General features: G+C 42.1%; 1 protein-coding gene across 1 annotated transcript in view; it reads right to left on the bottom strand.

The window, feature by feature from the left end:
- ASPM (assembly factor for spindle microtubules) overlaps positions 1-16,857 on the bottom strand; it is a 71,854-nt gene that overhangs the window by 45,435 nt on the left and 9,562 nt on the right. The window contains exons 4-13 of the mRNA XM_075003296.1: positions 15,134-15,223; positions 13,194-13,340; positions 12,358-12,603; positions 12,124-12,191; positions 9,761-9,902; positions 9,546-9,676; positions 8,570-8,745; positions 8,338-8,483; positions 8,176-8,261; positions 2,863-3,078 (exon numbers count right to left, since the gene is read on the bottom strand). Of these exons, the coding sequence (XP_074859397.1) occupies positions 2,863-3,078; positions 8,176-8,261; positions 8,338-8,483; positions 8,570-8,745; positions 9,546-9,676; positions 9,761-9,902; positions 12,124-12,191; positions 12,358-12,603; positions 13,194-13,340; positions 15,134-15,223 (1,448 nt within the window). The remainder of the gene's footprint in view (positions 1-2,862; positions 3,079-8,175; positions 8,262-8,337; positions 8,484-8,569; positions 8,746-9,545; positions 9,677-9,760; positions 9,903-12,123; positions 12,192-12,357; positions 12,604-13,193; positions 13,341-15,133; positions 15,224-16,857) is intronic.

Genomic DNA, 16,857 nt, shown 5'->3' with positions numbered 1-16,857 from the left:
CTTCTATTATAGCCTTATCCATGGGCAATGCCACCCTAGAGGAGGACAGGGGCTACACCGTATGCAAGAGCTGATACTGCTTTACTAGGACTTCCTGCATGTCTTTGTCCAATGACTGGGCCACTTGTCAAAAAAGGTCTTGTGTCATCCATCAAGGGAGGTGACAAGGTGAGCGCTGCTGCATCAGAGAAGAGGGAAGGAGAGGGAAGGTGGCGCCGCCCCCCGCTACCCCTTCTGACAGGGATTCCTCATTGTTGGGATTCCCCAATGGCTGAAACAGTGCCTTGGATGGGTGAGGTGAGGGTGGTCTTGTTTCTGATATAGATGATGTTGCCAACTAAGTGTGCCAGTGCCACAACACCCCATGCCAAGAAGGCCACTGCTGCTCTTATTGCGAGTAGTGGTGGGCAAACTATGAAGAAGGTGGCATGGCATGGTAGCCAGCACAAGTAGGACATCTACCAAGGATGCATCAGGCTGGAGTGTTGGAAAGAGAACGCACTGGCACCGTCTGACCGTGCACCCAGCGTTGAAGGCTTGATGCCAGAGCAGCAGCACAATGCCAAGCGGCGCAAGAGACACAGAGACGCTGCCAGCCTCGAGCAATCAGTGGTGCCGATAAGACAGTGCCACGCTGGGCTGCTGTTCGGTCAGTGCTGATGTCGACCGCAGGCGCTTCAGTGCCAAATCTTGAGGCATAAAGGGTGCAGTAGAGGCAATGCATTTGTGATGGTGCCAACCCAGATCCCCTGATGCTTGAAAGCGGGGAGGGGTGTCAGCCCTGGTCTTGCATGATGTCCCTGGTTCTGGAAAAAATTAATGCTGCCACATTACGTGCAGGTGTCAACATCAGAGAAGGGGCAGACACTGTTGCTGGTCTAGTCTGCCAGGCCATAGCCACCGATGGGCTTGATGGTGCTACCAGAAGTGCTGGCACCTCTGGTGCTGACGATATCGATGCAGTATGCTTGCACTTCGGCACAGAGTGCGCCTGCTTGGTTGGTGCCAACAGGCACAGTGCTGGAGAGCCCAAAATGGTTTTCCTTTCTGGCGCAGCCCACAAAGACAGTGCCAAAGACCAGGAATGGGCAAGGAGAGGGACCCAGCACGCTAGTGGGAGAGCCTTTAGAAGCTGGGGGATGCTTAGAGTCCTCACCCTTAGCCTTGTCATGAGCAGTTGGCTTGCCCAGAGCCGCTGGTTGCAGGGACTTCTTGTATAAGATTTTGAGTCTGTTGCCTCTATCTCAACTAGCTCTGGCCATTAGTCCAGAACAATGGATGCACAATTGCATCTGGTGGCCTTCGCCGAGGCACTTTATGCAGGATGCAAGGCCATCCGAAGCAGGCAAGGCATCCTTGAATGTGGCACACTGCTTAAAGTCCAAGGAGCCTGGCATAGCGGTGGATGCAGCACTATAACTTTTTTTTTTTTTTGGATAAACATAGAACAAGGGTAATTAATTTGGACTAGGAAATGTCTAAGCACAAGCTATAAACTAACTAATGAAATTCAAACTCTCTTGAAGAGACTGACAACGCTCCATCTGCAGCCAAGGATGGTAGAGAAGGAACTAAGGGTGTGTCTACATGGGCACAAATCTTCGAAATGGCCATGCTAATGGCCATTTTGAATATTACTAATGAGGCACTGAACTGAATATTCAGAGCCTCCTTAGCGTTAGGACGCTTTTGGCCACAGTGCTTTGAAAGGGCCGCTTTCGAAAGCACGCGGCTCCGCGCAGCTACACGGGGGGTCCTGTTCAAAAGGACCCCCCACCTTTTGAAAAGGACCCCCCATGTAGCTGCGCGGAGCCGCGTGCTTTCGAAAGCAGCGCTTTCAAAACACCGCGGCCGGAAGCATCCTAATGCTAATGAGGCGCTGAATATTCAATTTAGCACCTAATTAGTGATCTTCGAAATATGGCTGTTTCGAAGATATGTGCCCGTGTAGACACGGCCTAAGGGGCCTGCTCCGCATGTACACCAGACAGCGCGAGGAGGCAATTCTGTGCATGCATGGCCTGGGAAACCATGGCTATGGAAGAATCTCTGAGCACCCGAGCAAGGCTACACTGACACCCAGAGTGGTGCACCCACTACTTGACGCAGCAGCAACAATATTGAAAAGAAAGAGGCAAAGATGAAACAGAAACAGAGGGAGATGCACAAAGTGAAATTCATGAGGTTCAGAGAGGAAGGAAGGTTCATTGATTAGGAATCAAACGGCAATGCTGGGGAAACAAATCTGATGAGGATAATCTCGTTTCCTAGAAACACACTACTTCTTATAAGAATGATAAGACTACTTGGGATACAAGATTAATATTCACATGGCTAACTTTAACTTGAATTTTAGTGCCCAAAGCTCCTGAGGGTTATGAAAAAACCCAACATACTGGAGGAATTACTTTGCACCAAGAGGCTTGTTAAGAACTTCTCTTTTCCAGCAGACTGGAATCAGTGACCAATAGGGTCCTTTAGGAAATCTTTCAAAGAACATATTCTACTTGTTCACTAATAGAGGAATTTTTAGGATGTTACATCGACAGGTAGACTAGACTTTTATTGTAGGAATTCAGTTCTAGGAGAATGTAATGATAAATGATAAAAATGCAACTGGGCACATGAATATATCCTGAGTATCTGATATCCCACCAATAGGGCTGTCCAAGAAAGACTGATAAAAGGTCATCCATTACAATTCTTGTGAAATGTATTTATATATATATTTGATAGAACAGAATTAGTGTTCAAAAATTTATAGACTTATAAACAATATTTCCCATGTCAAGAAAAATGTATCAGCAGATGTACAAAGACATGGAATACACACACACACACACACAGAACAAGACTTCTTACCTTGGTATTATAAAACTCACAAACAGCATTAACCCAGTCCATCAGCAGCTTCACATTTTTGCCATAGCTTTCAGATGAGCAAGTACTGGTGTTTTTCCTAACTCTCCTCTGATTATAGCAGGAATTTAGAGCAGCCATTTGTTTCTTAATATTGCATGCATTCTTTAAAAAATAAATTTCTTCTTCCAACTGCGCCATATTAAGGGAAACATCCACCTGTAATGGAAAGAAAAATATTTTTCTGATATGTAAAAAAAGCATTACAGTGGATTTTATGAACTTGATGATATGCTTAAACAGAGGGGTATGGTTTCGGAATGAGCAGGGTGAACATAAAAATATTTTTAAAAGAATCAATTTAAAAAAATTAATACTGTATTTCTTTTTCCTCATTTAAATCAATAACAGTTACTAATAAATTTAATCACAGACATGCTGGACCTACATTTACAGTCCCATAACATGAATTAATGGCTCTAGTCTGTCCAGCCTTACTACTAACTCTTGAAAATTTGGGGCTTTCAGTTTCTGTTTCTTGGCAGACTAAACTCACACTAGCAACGACAGAAACAGGCTGGATAGGGCTGCTGTGCTGTGCTTATGTGGTGAGGGAGCTGGGTCAACCAATGCAGAGGAGTTAGTTAAGACACTATGTTAAAGGCAGAGATAAAATATATAGGAAATGACAGAGTAAAAAGGAACAACAGAGTGGACTGGAAAGAAAAAGGGAAACACACTATTCAGTAAACACACATCCTCCTATATTCCCTACACCTTTGCCACAGAAAAATTGTCATGAGTTCTAGCCATAAGTGAGGTCTGCAGCCTATAAGGATACTTGTTTTGAATTTAGCACTTATAAGCCTATATGTAGTTGATCTATTTTTCCTTAATTTGTTTTATTCTATCTTAGAAGTAATGCAAGGGGCCTAGAAGGACCAGACTCTGTAAAAGGTGACCTTTAGCAATTTTTTATATTTTGCTTCAGTTAGTATGCAGAATTATAGACATATATATTACTAAACATATACATCTTATAAGATTATCTAAGTAAGCATGAACATATCCATCTTTCCAGCTTGACTATTTTCACGTCAAGAAGATCAATATACTGACATAAAAGGTGACATTGATCTTGTGTGGTGTAAGCAGGTGGCAAAAATATAATGGCCCAGGTAAACTGGTCACTTTGTTTATCATAAGAAGCAGCAAAAGTTGCTAAAAGTCATCAGGTGGTATTTATCGGTATTTTAACCGCAGATGTTCACTCTTGGAGTTTGTTTACAAGGCTACAAAGTGACATCTTATGCACGTTCAAAAGGGATGTCTTAGTTTAATCCCCCACTCAGATGTACCCACCCTGAAAATTTTAGGGTACCAAAGTCTGGTTTTGGGAGGTTGGGCTCAATGGATGCAAAAAGGCCTATAACAACCCATGGCTAATAGCAAGCAGGGAGTAATCCAAGATTTTTAAAAGATCTTTTAAGACCTCTCTAAAATATTACTTTTGTACTGATACTAGTCTCTCTTTAAATATGTAGAGTGTCCTCTACTGTACTAGTCTCCACCTCTCACAAGCAGCAGAGTGGAGGCGTGTTCTTCAACTCCTCGGGTTCTCAGGAGAGCGAGTACGGTGTTATATTAGACATGTAACAGCACTGCTTAAAGCCCTGGGACTTTTTCATTCTTTTAACCCCAGGAGGGGAAAAAACAGGAGAAGGAGAAAGATCTTCTCTACCTGACAACTACCTAACACTGACTGAACCAAAACAATAGGTATGCTAAAACACAGCTATTTACAACTTATTTGCGCAGAAAAGCTAGGGAATGATGTCATAGCAACAAGTACTCTTCCACACAATGGCTAGGTCTACACTACAGCGATCTGTCGATAGAAGTTACTGTCAGAAGAAATCTTCCTGCAAAACTTCTGTCAACAGATCATGAAACACACAAACAAGTGGAACGAAAAAGCAAACCATCAAGAGAGAGCGGCAAGACTACCCGGCTGCTCTCTTGGCAGAATGGCGCACCGGAAGCTCAGCAAACAGGGCTGCCCAGTGAACTGGAAGCCCAGTCTGTTGACAGAGGGCCCTGCGGAGCACCTCTATGGTGTTTTTGTTGACAAACTGTAGGCAAAGGCATTATTCCTCATCGCATGCTGTCAGTGAAAGTGCCAAATGTTGTCAACACATGGGCTCAGCCCTCTTATCTGTCCGGGGCGGGGGGTGGGGGGGAATGGAAGCCTGGGTCTGCCACAGGGACTTGGAAATCTTGGCCACCATCTTTTTTTTATAAGGTGGTCTACCCTTGTTGGGTCATCCGTCGGCAGGATATCGACTGTTCTGTCAGAGCCCTCAGACACCCCCTCAGTACGGCTCCCCAGGCTATGGGCTCGGCACAAGAGGAGGTCCTCATGCACCCTTGAGTCCATTGAAGGCATAGAAGGGAGGGTGTCACCCAGGGCCTCATGGCAGGTGGGGAAGAGTAAGTCCAAGGCAGTAACGGAAGTCAGGGTGGCCGATGCTGCGCTTGCTCGGTGCCAGGCAGGGCCCCTTTCCCGGTGTTAAGTCTGATGCTGGGGTACAAAGCGGAGTAGAATTCGCCAGTGCTGCACTCGAGTCTGGAGTGGCATACGAAGACACTATGGTCGAGCAGTGTTTTTAAGGCCCCGGAGGTAGGGCACCTGACGCCTTAGGCTCCCAACAGTGCCATCTATGATGGCAGTCCTTCCCCAAGGTTGGTGCTGGTGGTGAAGAAGGGGACAACTTGATTAAATCCCTAGCTGCCTCAAAAAAACCCAGCATTGAGGGCTCTGGGTCCCAGCACAGACTGCATTGCTTGCCCAGCCAAGCAGGTCCGGGCTCAGTGCCTGAGGGTGCTATGTACTCTGACTGAGAGCACATGGAGGGCAAGCACCATTGGGACGACCTGCCCCAACTAGTCCTCCCATTCTTCTGTGGCACCAGAGACTGGGAACGGTGCCAGAGTCTGTGCAGTGCTAGGGAGGCACACAAGGTGTTCAGAGGTTTCCTGCACCAAGGCTGGTGCGTTCTACGTCTCCGGTGCCAAGTCCATCTCCAGGAGATGAGCTGCCTCCCTTACGATGATCTTGAGGCATGACTCCCTTTCTTGCTTAGTCCAGGGTTTGAAAGCCTTACAGATCATGCAGGCCTCAGACAAATGAGACTCACATAAACACTTGAGGCAGGCAGAGTGAGGGTTCACTATAAGGCATAGGCTTTTGGCAACACCTGCAGGGTTTGAAGCTACACGGGCTGAGCATGCAGCTGAAGGACCACTATGAGCCCTTAAACTAATAGAAATAACTATTTAACAACTACTTAACAACTGATAATCACCAATGATGAACAGCAAAGGGCACTTGCTGCTAGAGCAAGAGAACATTCCAATGACCACCATGGGCAGTAAGAAGGAACTGAAGATGTTGGGAGCCGGCATAGGTATATATGGGATAATAGACCAGTGCCTCTATTGGGGGCATCCCTGTCAGCTTGAAGGATACTGCTGAGGGAAAATTTTCTGACAATGCATACATGCTGCACACACGCACCTGCATGGAATGGACACGAGCAAGCACTCAAGGAAGAATAATTCATTTTATGGGCAAGATTAATATATGATTCCTTCTTTAATTTCCTAATAGTCCTGCAGAATTATTTTCTATAGGAGTCTTACATCTGTTTTTTGTTTTAGTAGGTCTTGCCTACTTGCTTCTCAAATTTCCTCATCTCTCACATTTTATGCTTTAATTTTCATAATTTATATGCCTGCCACTTGGATTTGCTTAAGCTGTACAGACACTGTTGAGAGCACATTTATTTGGCTCAAGTAAAATGTATTTTGAACCTTCTTAACTTTGCCATTCAGCCAATTTGTTTCTCCTAAATTCTTCTTCCCTCTTCTACTATGGCTATACCTACACCTTGACTCTATGGCCGTGTCTACACTAGCCCCAAACTTTGAAATGGCCATGCAAATGGCCATTTCGAAGTTTACTAATGAAGCGCTGAAATGCATATTCAGCGCTTCATTAGCATGCAGGCGGCCGTGGCGCTTCAAAATTGACGCAGCTCGCCGCCGCGCATATCATCCCGACAGGGTTCCTTTTCGAAAGGACCCCACCTACTTCGAAGTCCCCTTATTCCCATCTGCTCACAGGAATAAGGGGACTTCGAAGTAGGCGGGGTCCTTTCGAAAAGGAGCCCCGTTGGGAAGATCCGTGCAGTGGCGAGCCATGTCAATTTCGAAGCGCCGCAGCCGCCCGCATGCTAATGAAGCGCTGAATATGCATTTCAGCACTTCATTAGTATACTTCGAAATGGCCATTTGCGTGGCCATTTCAAAGTTTGGGGCTAGTGTAGACGTAGCCTATTGTTGATATACTTAATAGCATCCAGACTAAGTCTTTAGCTTTTACCTCTTTGATGCTAGAGATATATGTATGTCAGGTAAAAGAGCCACAGATCTAGAATTCACTTCCTCCAATTGTCCAGCAAAAGGAACATTCCTTAAAGTTATGTCTACACTAGTCCCCCCCATTTTCAAAAGGGGGGTGCTAATAAGACACTTCAGGATATGCTAATGAGGTGCTGCAATGAATATCCTGTGTCTCATTAGCATCATAGTGGCCGCAGCACTTCGAAAGTATGAATAAGGGGATTTTGAAGTGTGCGGGGGTCCTTTCGAAAAGGATCACATGTGGAAGAGCCGCACACAATCAAAAGCAGCACTTTATCAGTGCCGTGGCTGCCATTATGTTAATGAGTCCCTGAATATTCATTGCAGGGCCTCATTAGCATATTCAGAAATGTCTCATTAGCATTCCCCTTTAGAAAAGCGGGGGGGCTGGCGTAGACATAGCTTAAGTGTTTGGAAGTGGTGTTAAATACACCCATCTATTTGAGCTATTTTTGTAGCTCTTAAAGACCTGCTCAGAAGGTGGCAAGAAGTCAATTTCTGCAGCCAAATTACCTAACTATTGCTATCGCTTTCTTAACCTTTGGTATTTGTGCCAGATATTATAACAAAAAAAGGACAAGTGTACCTAGCCCAATTTAAAGAGTTCTGAAGGGTATTTCCTTTTACAGCCTAGCTCACCAACATATCTAATAGTTCTAAAGCACTTCAACATAGTAGGCATGATGTCTACAGAAGTTCATTCTCATGGGTCACCCAGCCAGAGCTATCCAGATTTGAATACTACATTTCCCTTGTTGAAAGCCATACATTATCGCCCCTCATTTGTAAAATCTCTTATAATTCTTTACTACTACACACTTTATGCAATACCTGGAAAGCAAAGACAATTTTCCACATCAGGGCTAAAGTTCGCTCTCTGTGCCTGTCCACAATATCCCTAGATTCGATTGAAGCACCTAAAAATCAAATACAGCAACTTATTAAAATATGTTTAAATGCATAGTTATTCTAGTACTATTTTTCAGTTCTTACCACGCTCATCTTTCAACTGAATTCCTTGCTCTTTAAGAGCATGAAGGGCAACATCAACATTATGTATCTTCTGAAGACGACTTATTGCTGGAACTCTTAGCTTCTTCGAGAGACTCCAGTTTTTTGTGAGAAGTTCCACTGTTCTCCTAAATATGAAATGTCCTTCATTATTAAGTGCCTTAGATCAGTTTACAAAGGATTATACAAATATAGTCACTCTCTATCAACTTACACAAGACGAATGCCACACTGCAAATCTACAGCTAGATTTGTAACAGCAAAGTCAAATTCATCAAGTGGTGTCTGAACATGACTAACAGGTAACCCCAGGAAGCCAAGATGACGGGAAAGATCACCTTCACCACTCAGGAAGTCTCGTGAAAATGCCACTAGAACTTCTTTACTATTCTAAGGGAGAAAAAAATATATCAAAAATTTAGAAGAAGTGAACATTTTGGTTCCCCTTTCCCTAAATGCCTTTAGCTTTGTTGTTTAGTTCTCTAAACATAAAGATGCTAAAATTCAAGTACTTAATATCTCTTCTTGACATTTAAAATGCGCCCACAATATTCTAACGCTGACACAGATATATAACTGATTTCCTAACTTCCCTAGTGAACAAGAAAAATATCACACTGCCTTTCATTAATCTATCATACCCACCTTGCGCTCTGTATCCTTAATACATGAATATTATTTACTTAGGCATGTAACTTATTAAACAGTGCTATAGTCTAAGTACTAGATCATATATGAATTTTATACCATGACTTCAACTGGCTAAAGTAAAAAAATAGGTTTTTAGTTCAATGTAAATGAGGCTATTTATTAATCAAGCATCTGATACAACAGATGGGACATGCAGCCTATCTTTCTGGAAATGAATATTCTAGAAGACCACCTCAGATAAACTTCCAAAATACAAGAAGATTTAATTTCAGGTCACGAATGCTGTGGCAGAACGGTATTTAATCTTAGAAAGAGAAGGAAAGGACCTCTAATGCAAGACTCTCGAGATATCTTTATTGGTTACGTTTACTTCCCAAGTCCTGAAGGTAAGTTTTACACATAGTGACCTCCTGTAAGATTTGAAGAGCGAACAGTACTGAAGTCATAACAATAAAAAAGCAACTTTATATTATATGCATATAAAGCCATACATTCAAAACATCAAAACACTGATAAAATAAATGACAATCAAACTTTACCTTGAACTCCGCATCCTTGCAGAAAAGGCAAGGGTCATGCTCAATAATTCTAGCCTGTTTGGCCTGATCAAGAAAGCAGACCAACAGCAGCAATTTTTTCAGTGTAAATTTAGACAAAGCTTCTTCATGACCTAAAATATTCAGTTCATAGAGATGTTATTTATGAATGCAACATTAAATGGTATGAATAGTCTGTTTTAAAAATAAGTAGTTACCATCCCGATAAAGGTGAGGTACAGTGGGGTGTCTGTATTCAGTTGCTATGTCAGGATTCCAAAGCAGGCGACTGAGAATAAATGTTGCCAAACCCATAATGTCACTATTACTCTCCAAAGCAATCAGTTCTCCGTAAACAGTCTAATGAGAAAGAGCAAAAATAAAGCAAACTCTTTAAAATTAAAAAAATTATCACAATTGTATCTCTTTAGAAAATATTCAAAATAAAGAGTAATATAGTATTTAAGAATTTTTTCTCTATCCAGTAATTAGGATCCAGCCCATTTCTTTAAAAACAGATTGATCTGCAAAACAGTATACACTACATGATAAAGTTGAATTTAAGACAGATCAATTTTAAAATGTTATGGTCTTCACTGAAAATACCATTAGGTCAATTCTAGGGAGCACTAAGATTTACACAACACCATGGAAATCTACTCAACATAGTGTCAAGTTTAAATTTAAAAGTTCAAAATAAGACTAGTGTGAAAGTGCCATGTCTTTAAATTAAATTTATTAGCCTTCAAAAGTGTCCTGTTTGTATCCGCAATGCTACATGGTTACCCACCATGGCCACTTCCATCTCTGCTGCTCTCCAGGTGTGCAGGAAGGAGGTCAAAGGAAGCCCACAAATCTGAATTCATCACCAGCAAGCCCAGTAAATATAAGGGGTACCCAGAAGCTATCACATCACATCACACCACAAGCCATCTCTTGCAATAATGAGCACTCAGGGTAGTTATCTGCTTAGTTCTCAGGGCCGCAAGAGAGCTCCAGCATGGAGTCATCAGATTATGGATCTTCTTGCTGTTTGGGGAGAAGAGTCAGTGGCCAGAAGACTTTGGCTGTCCAAGTGAAATGTGGACATATTTGAGAAGATGTCGCACAGGATGATCACCAGAGGTTACTCCTAGGACTCTATACAATGCCAGGTGAGAGAACTCTGGCAGGCCTAGCACGAAGTCTGAGAAAGCCAACCAGTGGTCTGGGTGGTCTCCAAAGACCTGCCACCATATGAACATCTGCACGTGACTCTTGGGGGGGGACCTGACTATGTTGCCCATTCTTAATTGGGATTCTCCAGGAGGCCCTGTTCCAGAGTAAGCCGAGGGTAGGTGGGGGACCAGGAGGAAGAGGCCAATGGAGGGGACAACAGAGGCAACCAGCAGGGGTGCAAGGAAACTGTTCCTGACAGCCTGGAGCTCTTCACCATCAACCTGGAGCCGGTCCACTCTAAGCTGGTCCCTGAGCCCCCAGAACCCATCTGTTCTGGTGAGTAGTTTTCTCTGAATGCTACAAGTGGGTTGCACATAGGTATAGGTTTTCTATGGATCTATGCCCCACCCCCAGGACAGCTTGTTAATATTTCTGGGTAGGGAGCACTTATCCTTTTTGTAGATCTCCAGGAAGGCCTCATCCAGGTACTCTTGTATTTTTGCATGAGGTTTTTGGGCAAGCCTGATTTTTTGCAGCTTCCACAGTAGCACACCTTGTCATGCCTGGCAACCACATAGTGATCTGGTATCACAGCAGCACACAGCATTCTGGCAAATTTTCCAGGTTTGTGCTCACACAGGATGAACATTTCTTCTTTTTCGTTATCTATTATTCTTAGGAGGAGGATGTCTTTGGCAGCCTAAAGAAGCATGTGAATTTGGATTGGATTCCTTTGCAATACTCCCTGCCCTTTTGAATTTCCTTGGACCATACTGCTGCACGACATGGCTGGCGGGTGCTATGTCTTCCCTCCTCCGTGTGGCTGGAAGGCTTTCCAGGCCTTCTCCCCACCTGTTTCCCTTTTCCCCCGCATTTCTTTTCATTTTACATGGATCTCTCCCCTACTCAGCCTTCCACATGGCTGGAATCAAACCCTTCCCGCTTGCCATGTGGTTCCCAAGTTCTGAGGACCCTGGTCCCACACACCAGCACATCCAGCACAGGTGGGTTTTCCTTGCAGAGGACTGCTCCAGGGAATGTCCAAAATATTTTCCACCTGCTTCAGGACAGTGGCCTGCTTCCCCTGCTTTGCACCCTACAACCACACTAGTAAAGCAGACAATAGCTTACTATGTCCACAATAAAATGATATGGATAAAAGATGGCTTATGCAAAGCACAGTTTGAATCCTTGTTATCCTTAAGTGGCCTTGCAAAACGAAAGTTTCTAGTTTCAGGATATCTCAAATAAGAGCACTTGTTTCAAAATTGACCAGGCAATTTACAAAAGACAGCCATGAATTAAAGGGAAATGTGAAATTGTTGTGTTAATAAATCAAATCCGCCTGCCAGTTACAGCTGATCTTAAGATACACTCTTGTCACAAGCTTTACAATAGAAAATACAAAAGAAGTACTGCTTACTTCAAGACCAATACGTAGCCACAAAGGATTGTAAGATAAAAGCCAGTTGAGAACTTTCTGTCTTTCTCCTGCAATGAATGAAAAGTATGATGAAATGTTAAATTCAGCAAACATTTTTAAGCCATTTAAACCAGTTGGTAGAAGAGATTTTTCTTTTCTACTTGTTACTCTTATAATGTAACTCAGTTCTATATTACCAAAAATACTTCATAAATAAATAAATAATAAATTTACCAATATCCTTCCAGAGATGCCTGTCTTTCCGAACTAGCAAACGTCTAGTTTCAATCTCAATCTCCAGCTTCTTAATAGCTTTAACCATTGGTTCAGACGTGAATAAACGGCAAGCCACACGTCGTAATTTATTCAACCTGCATCGAGCAGTATAAGCTTTTAGGGACATTTCTTCTTTTGTTGGTGCTCTAGCAACACTAGTTTTGTGATGATTTTCTGCTCCCAAGATAAGTGCAGCTGCATTTACTAATTGAAAAGGGAATAAAAAAAGTCTATAAATGTAACACTGTAAATTAACATGTTTTATAGAAGTTGTTTTTACTATCATTTTATGTATTGTTCAAATGCACAAATACATAAACATACTAGTATAATAGGACTCCCCACAAGAAAGTACAATTTCTGAAGTCAGTACTCATTGGCTTAGAGAACGTGGAAAAAAACAGAAATACATAAAACTCAAGAACAGCATTCAGAAGTTTCTTCAGCGCCACCTCTGATACAAAAACCTAAGTAGTATCTCTACAATTACTGAAGTATCTCTGAAAAAAGTAATACAAATGGAACAAACTTTCATTTCAATCTTATTGACAGAAGCCGATGGGAAAGGAAAAATAAACCAACCGCCTCACAATCAAAAATTAATCTAATTGAAAAAAGTTACACACACACCCTCCATAAATTAATGAAAGCCTAAAATTATACTAGCTTTTAACTAATGGTTTCATTCCTCCCCTAGATTTTAATTTTAAGAGACTCCTGGATCAAGTTTTATTTTATGTATTGGCATTAAAGTATTTCTGTGATTTAGCAGAAGTGCACTTTATCTACTTTACCTCGTGAACTCTCTGTTTTTACAGTAAAGTCGTCAGGCGTAAGTATGAAATTCAGCCACCAGGTAAAGCCCCGCTGCTGCTTTTCCTTCCAGCGTTCATCATAGAACATGTTTTTAGAAGCGAAAGGCATTGGATGCCTAGGAATGACTTAATGAGAAAAAGATTACACAGACGGATGAAGATCAAAGTATAATTAATTATTAATGATGGCAAAATCGTGAAGTAGGATGGGCACTTCTACTTCACTTGTCATTTTTGTGAAAGTAACTCAAGTTAATTATGAGGAAAGCATTTGGAAGCCACATGCCATCTTTATTGTATTTGCTGTTATCTTCAACTAAAATTCTTCAAAATAGACAGTTACCAATATTGATAGTTGGTGCTTTTGTGCTTGATTAGTGAAAATCTGAAAAACCTTGAAACATGCATGATCGTCACGTTTCTGCCTATATGAAATATTCCTGGAGGGGAGGGAGGATTATGCCCTATTATGCATGCACATAATCAACGAGCCATGCATATTTTTAATTTTTGGGGCAGAAAAAGCTTCCTGCTGAAAAGTTGCTGCAGTTTTGCATTTTGACCACCAGAGGGAGTTGTAGAGCTAGAATACACCAGCCACTTAGAACCAGCTAGGGAACAGAAAAAGCTTGCCTACTTTCAGACACCTGTCTGGCCAGATCAGGACACAAGGCTATGGGGAGGACAGACAACATAAGGCTGATGGAAGGTTGGAGGGGGAGATGAGAGAGAGGCTCAGAAGGGCTAGTGGAGGACAGACTCAGCAGGAGCTGAATGAGAGTGGAGGCACAGGGTTACACTGACTAGACACAAGTAGAGGGTAAAGGGATGCAGAGCTATTCCGGGAAATAGGGGCATTGAGGTCAGCTAGAGTCTGCACAAGGGAAGCTTCCTCCTCACACTCACTCCCCTCTCTTCCCCACCCAAAAAACCTGTTCCATATATTGCCCCCACCCACACCCAACAGCTCTCCACATTCACACCCAGTATTCTTCCCCGCAGTTGTTTCCCTTTCCCTCAGCTGCTCCATTACCCCTGGATACCCCGCAGGCTTCGCATTGCTTCTAGTGCATGGGGAAAATATGGTTCAATATTTTAGCTTAAACGAATCATTATTCAGAGATCTGTATTAATATGCCTAATAAGGAAGCTATTTCTCAAAAACAAAAGGTTTGCGGAATTTTTTGTTGTTGTCACACAGCAGTTCTGCTCCATCAATGTATTCAAAAATCAAATCTGTCTACCAAGAAAAAGATGTTATTAGAAGACAAGAATTACTGATTTTTGATTCACTGTCCATTACAAACACATTTCAAGTTGAACTAAATGCTTTATCTCAAAATGACACATTTTAGGCATTTAATTTGTCTGTTGCTTTTTTTTTTTTTTTTTTAAACAATGGAAACAAAGAACTACATTCTCAAGGAGTATGATGGCTTCCAGAATTGCCATGGTCTTTGGATTTCGGATCGAAAGAGCACATTGCAGGGCGCAGCCATATGCACATTCTTTCAAAAAAGGGACTGATTTTCCAAAAGAACTTGCTAGTGTAGATGCGTCCCCTGTCCGGCAGCCTGCCTGTGGCTTCTCCCGAAGAGCTGCTTGCAGCCAAGTGTTGCCCACAATTGCACTAAGTTAGAAGGAAAGACTCACCATTATCACCACCTCCTCCCTGCCATTTTTAGCTCCATTCCTTTAAAAAATCCCCTTCTAATAATGTTGAAATTGTTTAATTTTCATTTAGCAGTACGTTTTGAGTTCAGTCATAACTATGTGACAGAATTCACAAACAGATTTGGGTCAATGAAAACTGCACTTTTTGACAAAAGCTATTCAGCAAAACAATTTGCCCAGTTCAATTACAACATTTGAGTCAACAAAAACCCCGATTTTCATGGACAGAGAAAGTCTTCGCTTACCTGTTTTTAGTGGTTTTATGAAGGTCAGCTGAGACTGTGCCACACCATCAACAGGTTTACTTGGTTTTTTGGTAGTTTTAGTCAATGAACCTAAAAAAGTTAAAATCATCATATGCTAGCAATAAAAACTAGTTTATCACTGAAGCTTCCACTACCACTAACAATAAAGAAAAAAGTTAAAGCTTATAGTCTAAACTACATTCTTTTCCAACCTCAAACATTTTGGGTAGAGTTAAAGCACTATAGAAAATTCCATAATTCTAGAGGTTTTATTTTTACCCTTAAATTTCCATCTTTTAGCTTATTTAAGGACAAGTCAAACCAATATTTCAATGTAATTTTTGACAGAATTATTAGTTTTTTAGACGCTACGTAAGCCTATTATACATAAGTCTTCAGGCTAATGAATGATAAAAGGAAGTGAATAAATTGCTTTGTTGGCAACTTTAATAAGAGTGAATGACAAAACAAAGTGCAAGTTATCAAAATCACTGCTGCATTCCATGTTTCTTCCCACACTGAAAAAAAAGTTACTTTGATTTTTCTCAGAAAATACCCACGCTAAGTGACTCCCACTAGTGCCAGCACAAGGTATTAAATTTCAAAGCTCCAAATTTTAATCCACTGCCATTTATCTGGATGAGCGGGCAGAGTTCTAGCCTATGACCCAGGAGACCTGGGTGTCCTGAGGTTCATGGATTCAACTTCCTGCCATGATACAGACTCTTCATTCTGCCACTGTGCTGTTATATCTGTATAACCCTATGACAAGGGTGGTCACAGTATTTACACCCTTACTTCTGTGCTGTCTTCTGAGCAGAGTGGCCAGAAAGCAGAGGCTGCAGCCAGGAGCCCAGCTCTGAAAGCAGTCGTCTACCATCAGCAATATAGAACCAAAGATGGTAATTCCACATCGTGCCATCCTTATTTCTGTGCAGCCGCTGGGAGCAACTGCTGTTTTCTAACTGTCCAACTATACAGCAGCAGTGCAGAAGGGTAGCAGTATTGCAATCCCACCTAATGCAACATTGCAACTCTCCCTCATCCTGCAATTCTGCTTTGAGTCAGGAGTCAGAACTCCTACCATCACAACACTGAAATTTAAAAAGCTGATACAAGGAAATTTATTATTTTTTAAAATCCTACAATGAAACTGACAAAAAATGGATGGTGAATTTGGTTGGTTCTGATACATATAGATATATAATTTCCACCTACAACAGCCTTTACAGGCATTTAAACAGTAGCAGGAAATCCCCAGCCTAACTTTCAGTTCACTGGGTGAATTTGCACATTTAATAAAACTTGGACACCTTTTTTAAGAAATGAGCAAGTTTTTTGAGAAGATATACAGTTTAACTGCAATTTAAGCTCAGCAAAGACAATTATACCAACACATGCAGAGACAGTTTTTGATGGGTTTTCACAACAAGGTTTTGTTAAGCGGTCAAAAGCTGCACTTTTCTATTAGGGCAGTGCCGTGTCTGGGACGGAGGTTGGGTGCAGAAGGAAGCTTGGAGTAGGGGACTGGTGAGCAGGACAGAGTATGGAGTCTGAGAGGGACTTTGGGTGAATAAAGGGATTGTGACCGGGGTAGGAGCTTGGAAGGTAAGGTGTGGGAGGGAATATGGGTTCAGGAGAACTCAGAGACTGAAATGATCATGGCAAGTCAAAACAGCGTATGTTTCCAGATTATAGATAACATCAAAACATAAATCCATGAT

This window comes from Carettochelys insculpta, chromosome 9, assembly GCF_033958435.1.
Source record: "Carettochelys insculpta isolate YL-2023 chromosome 9, ASM3395843v1, whole genome shotgun sequence".
Classification (NCBI taxonomy): Eukaryota; Metazoa; Chordata; order Testudines; family Carettochelyidae; genus Carettochelys; species Carettochelys insculpta.
This window is presented reverse-complemented; position numbering and strand designations above follow the sequence as displayed.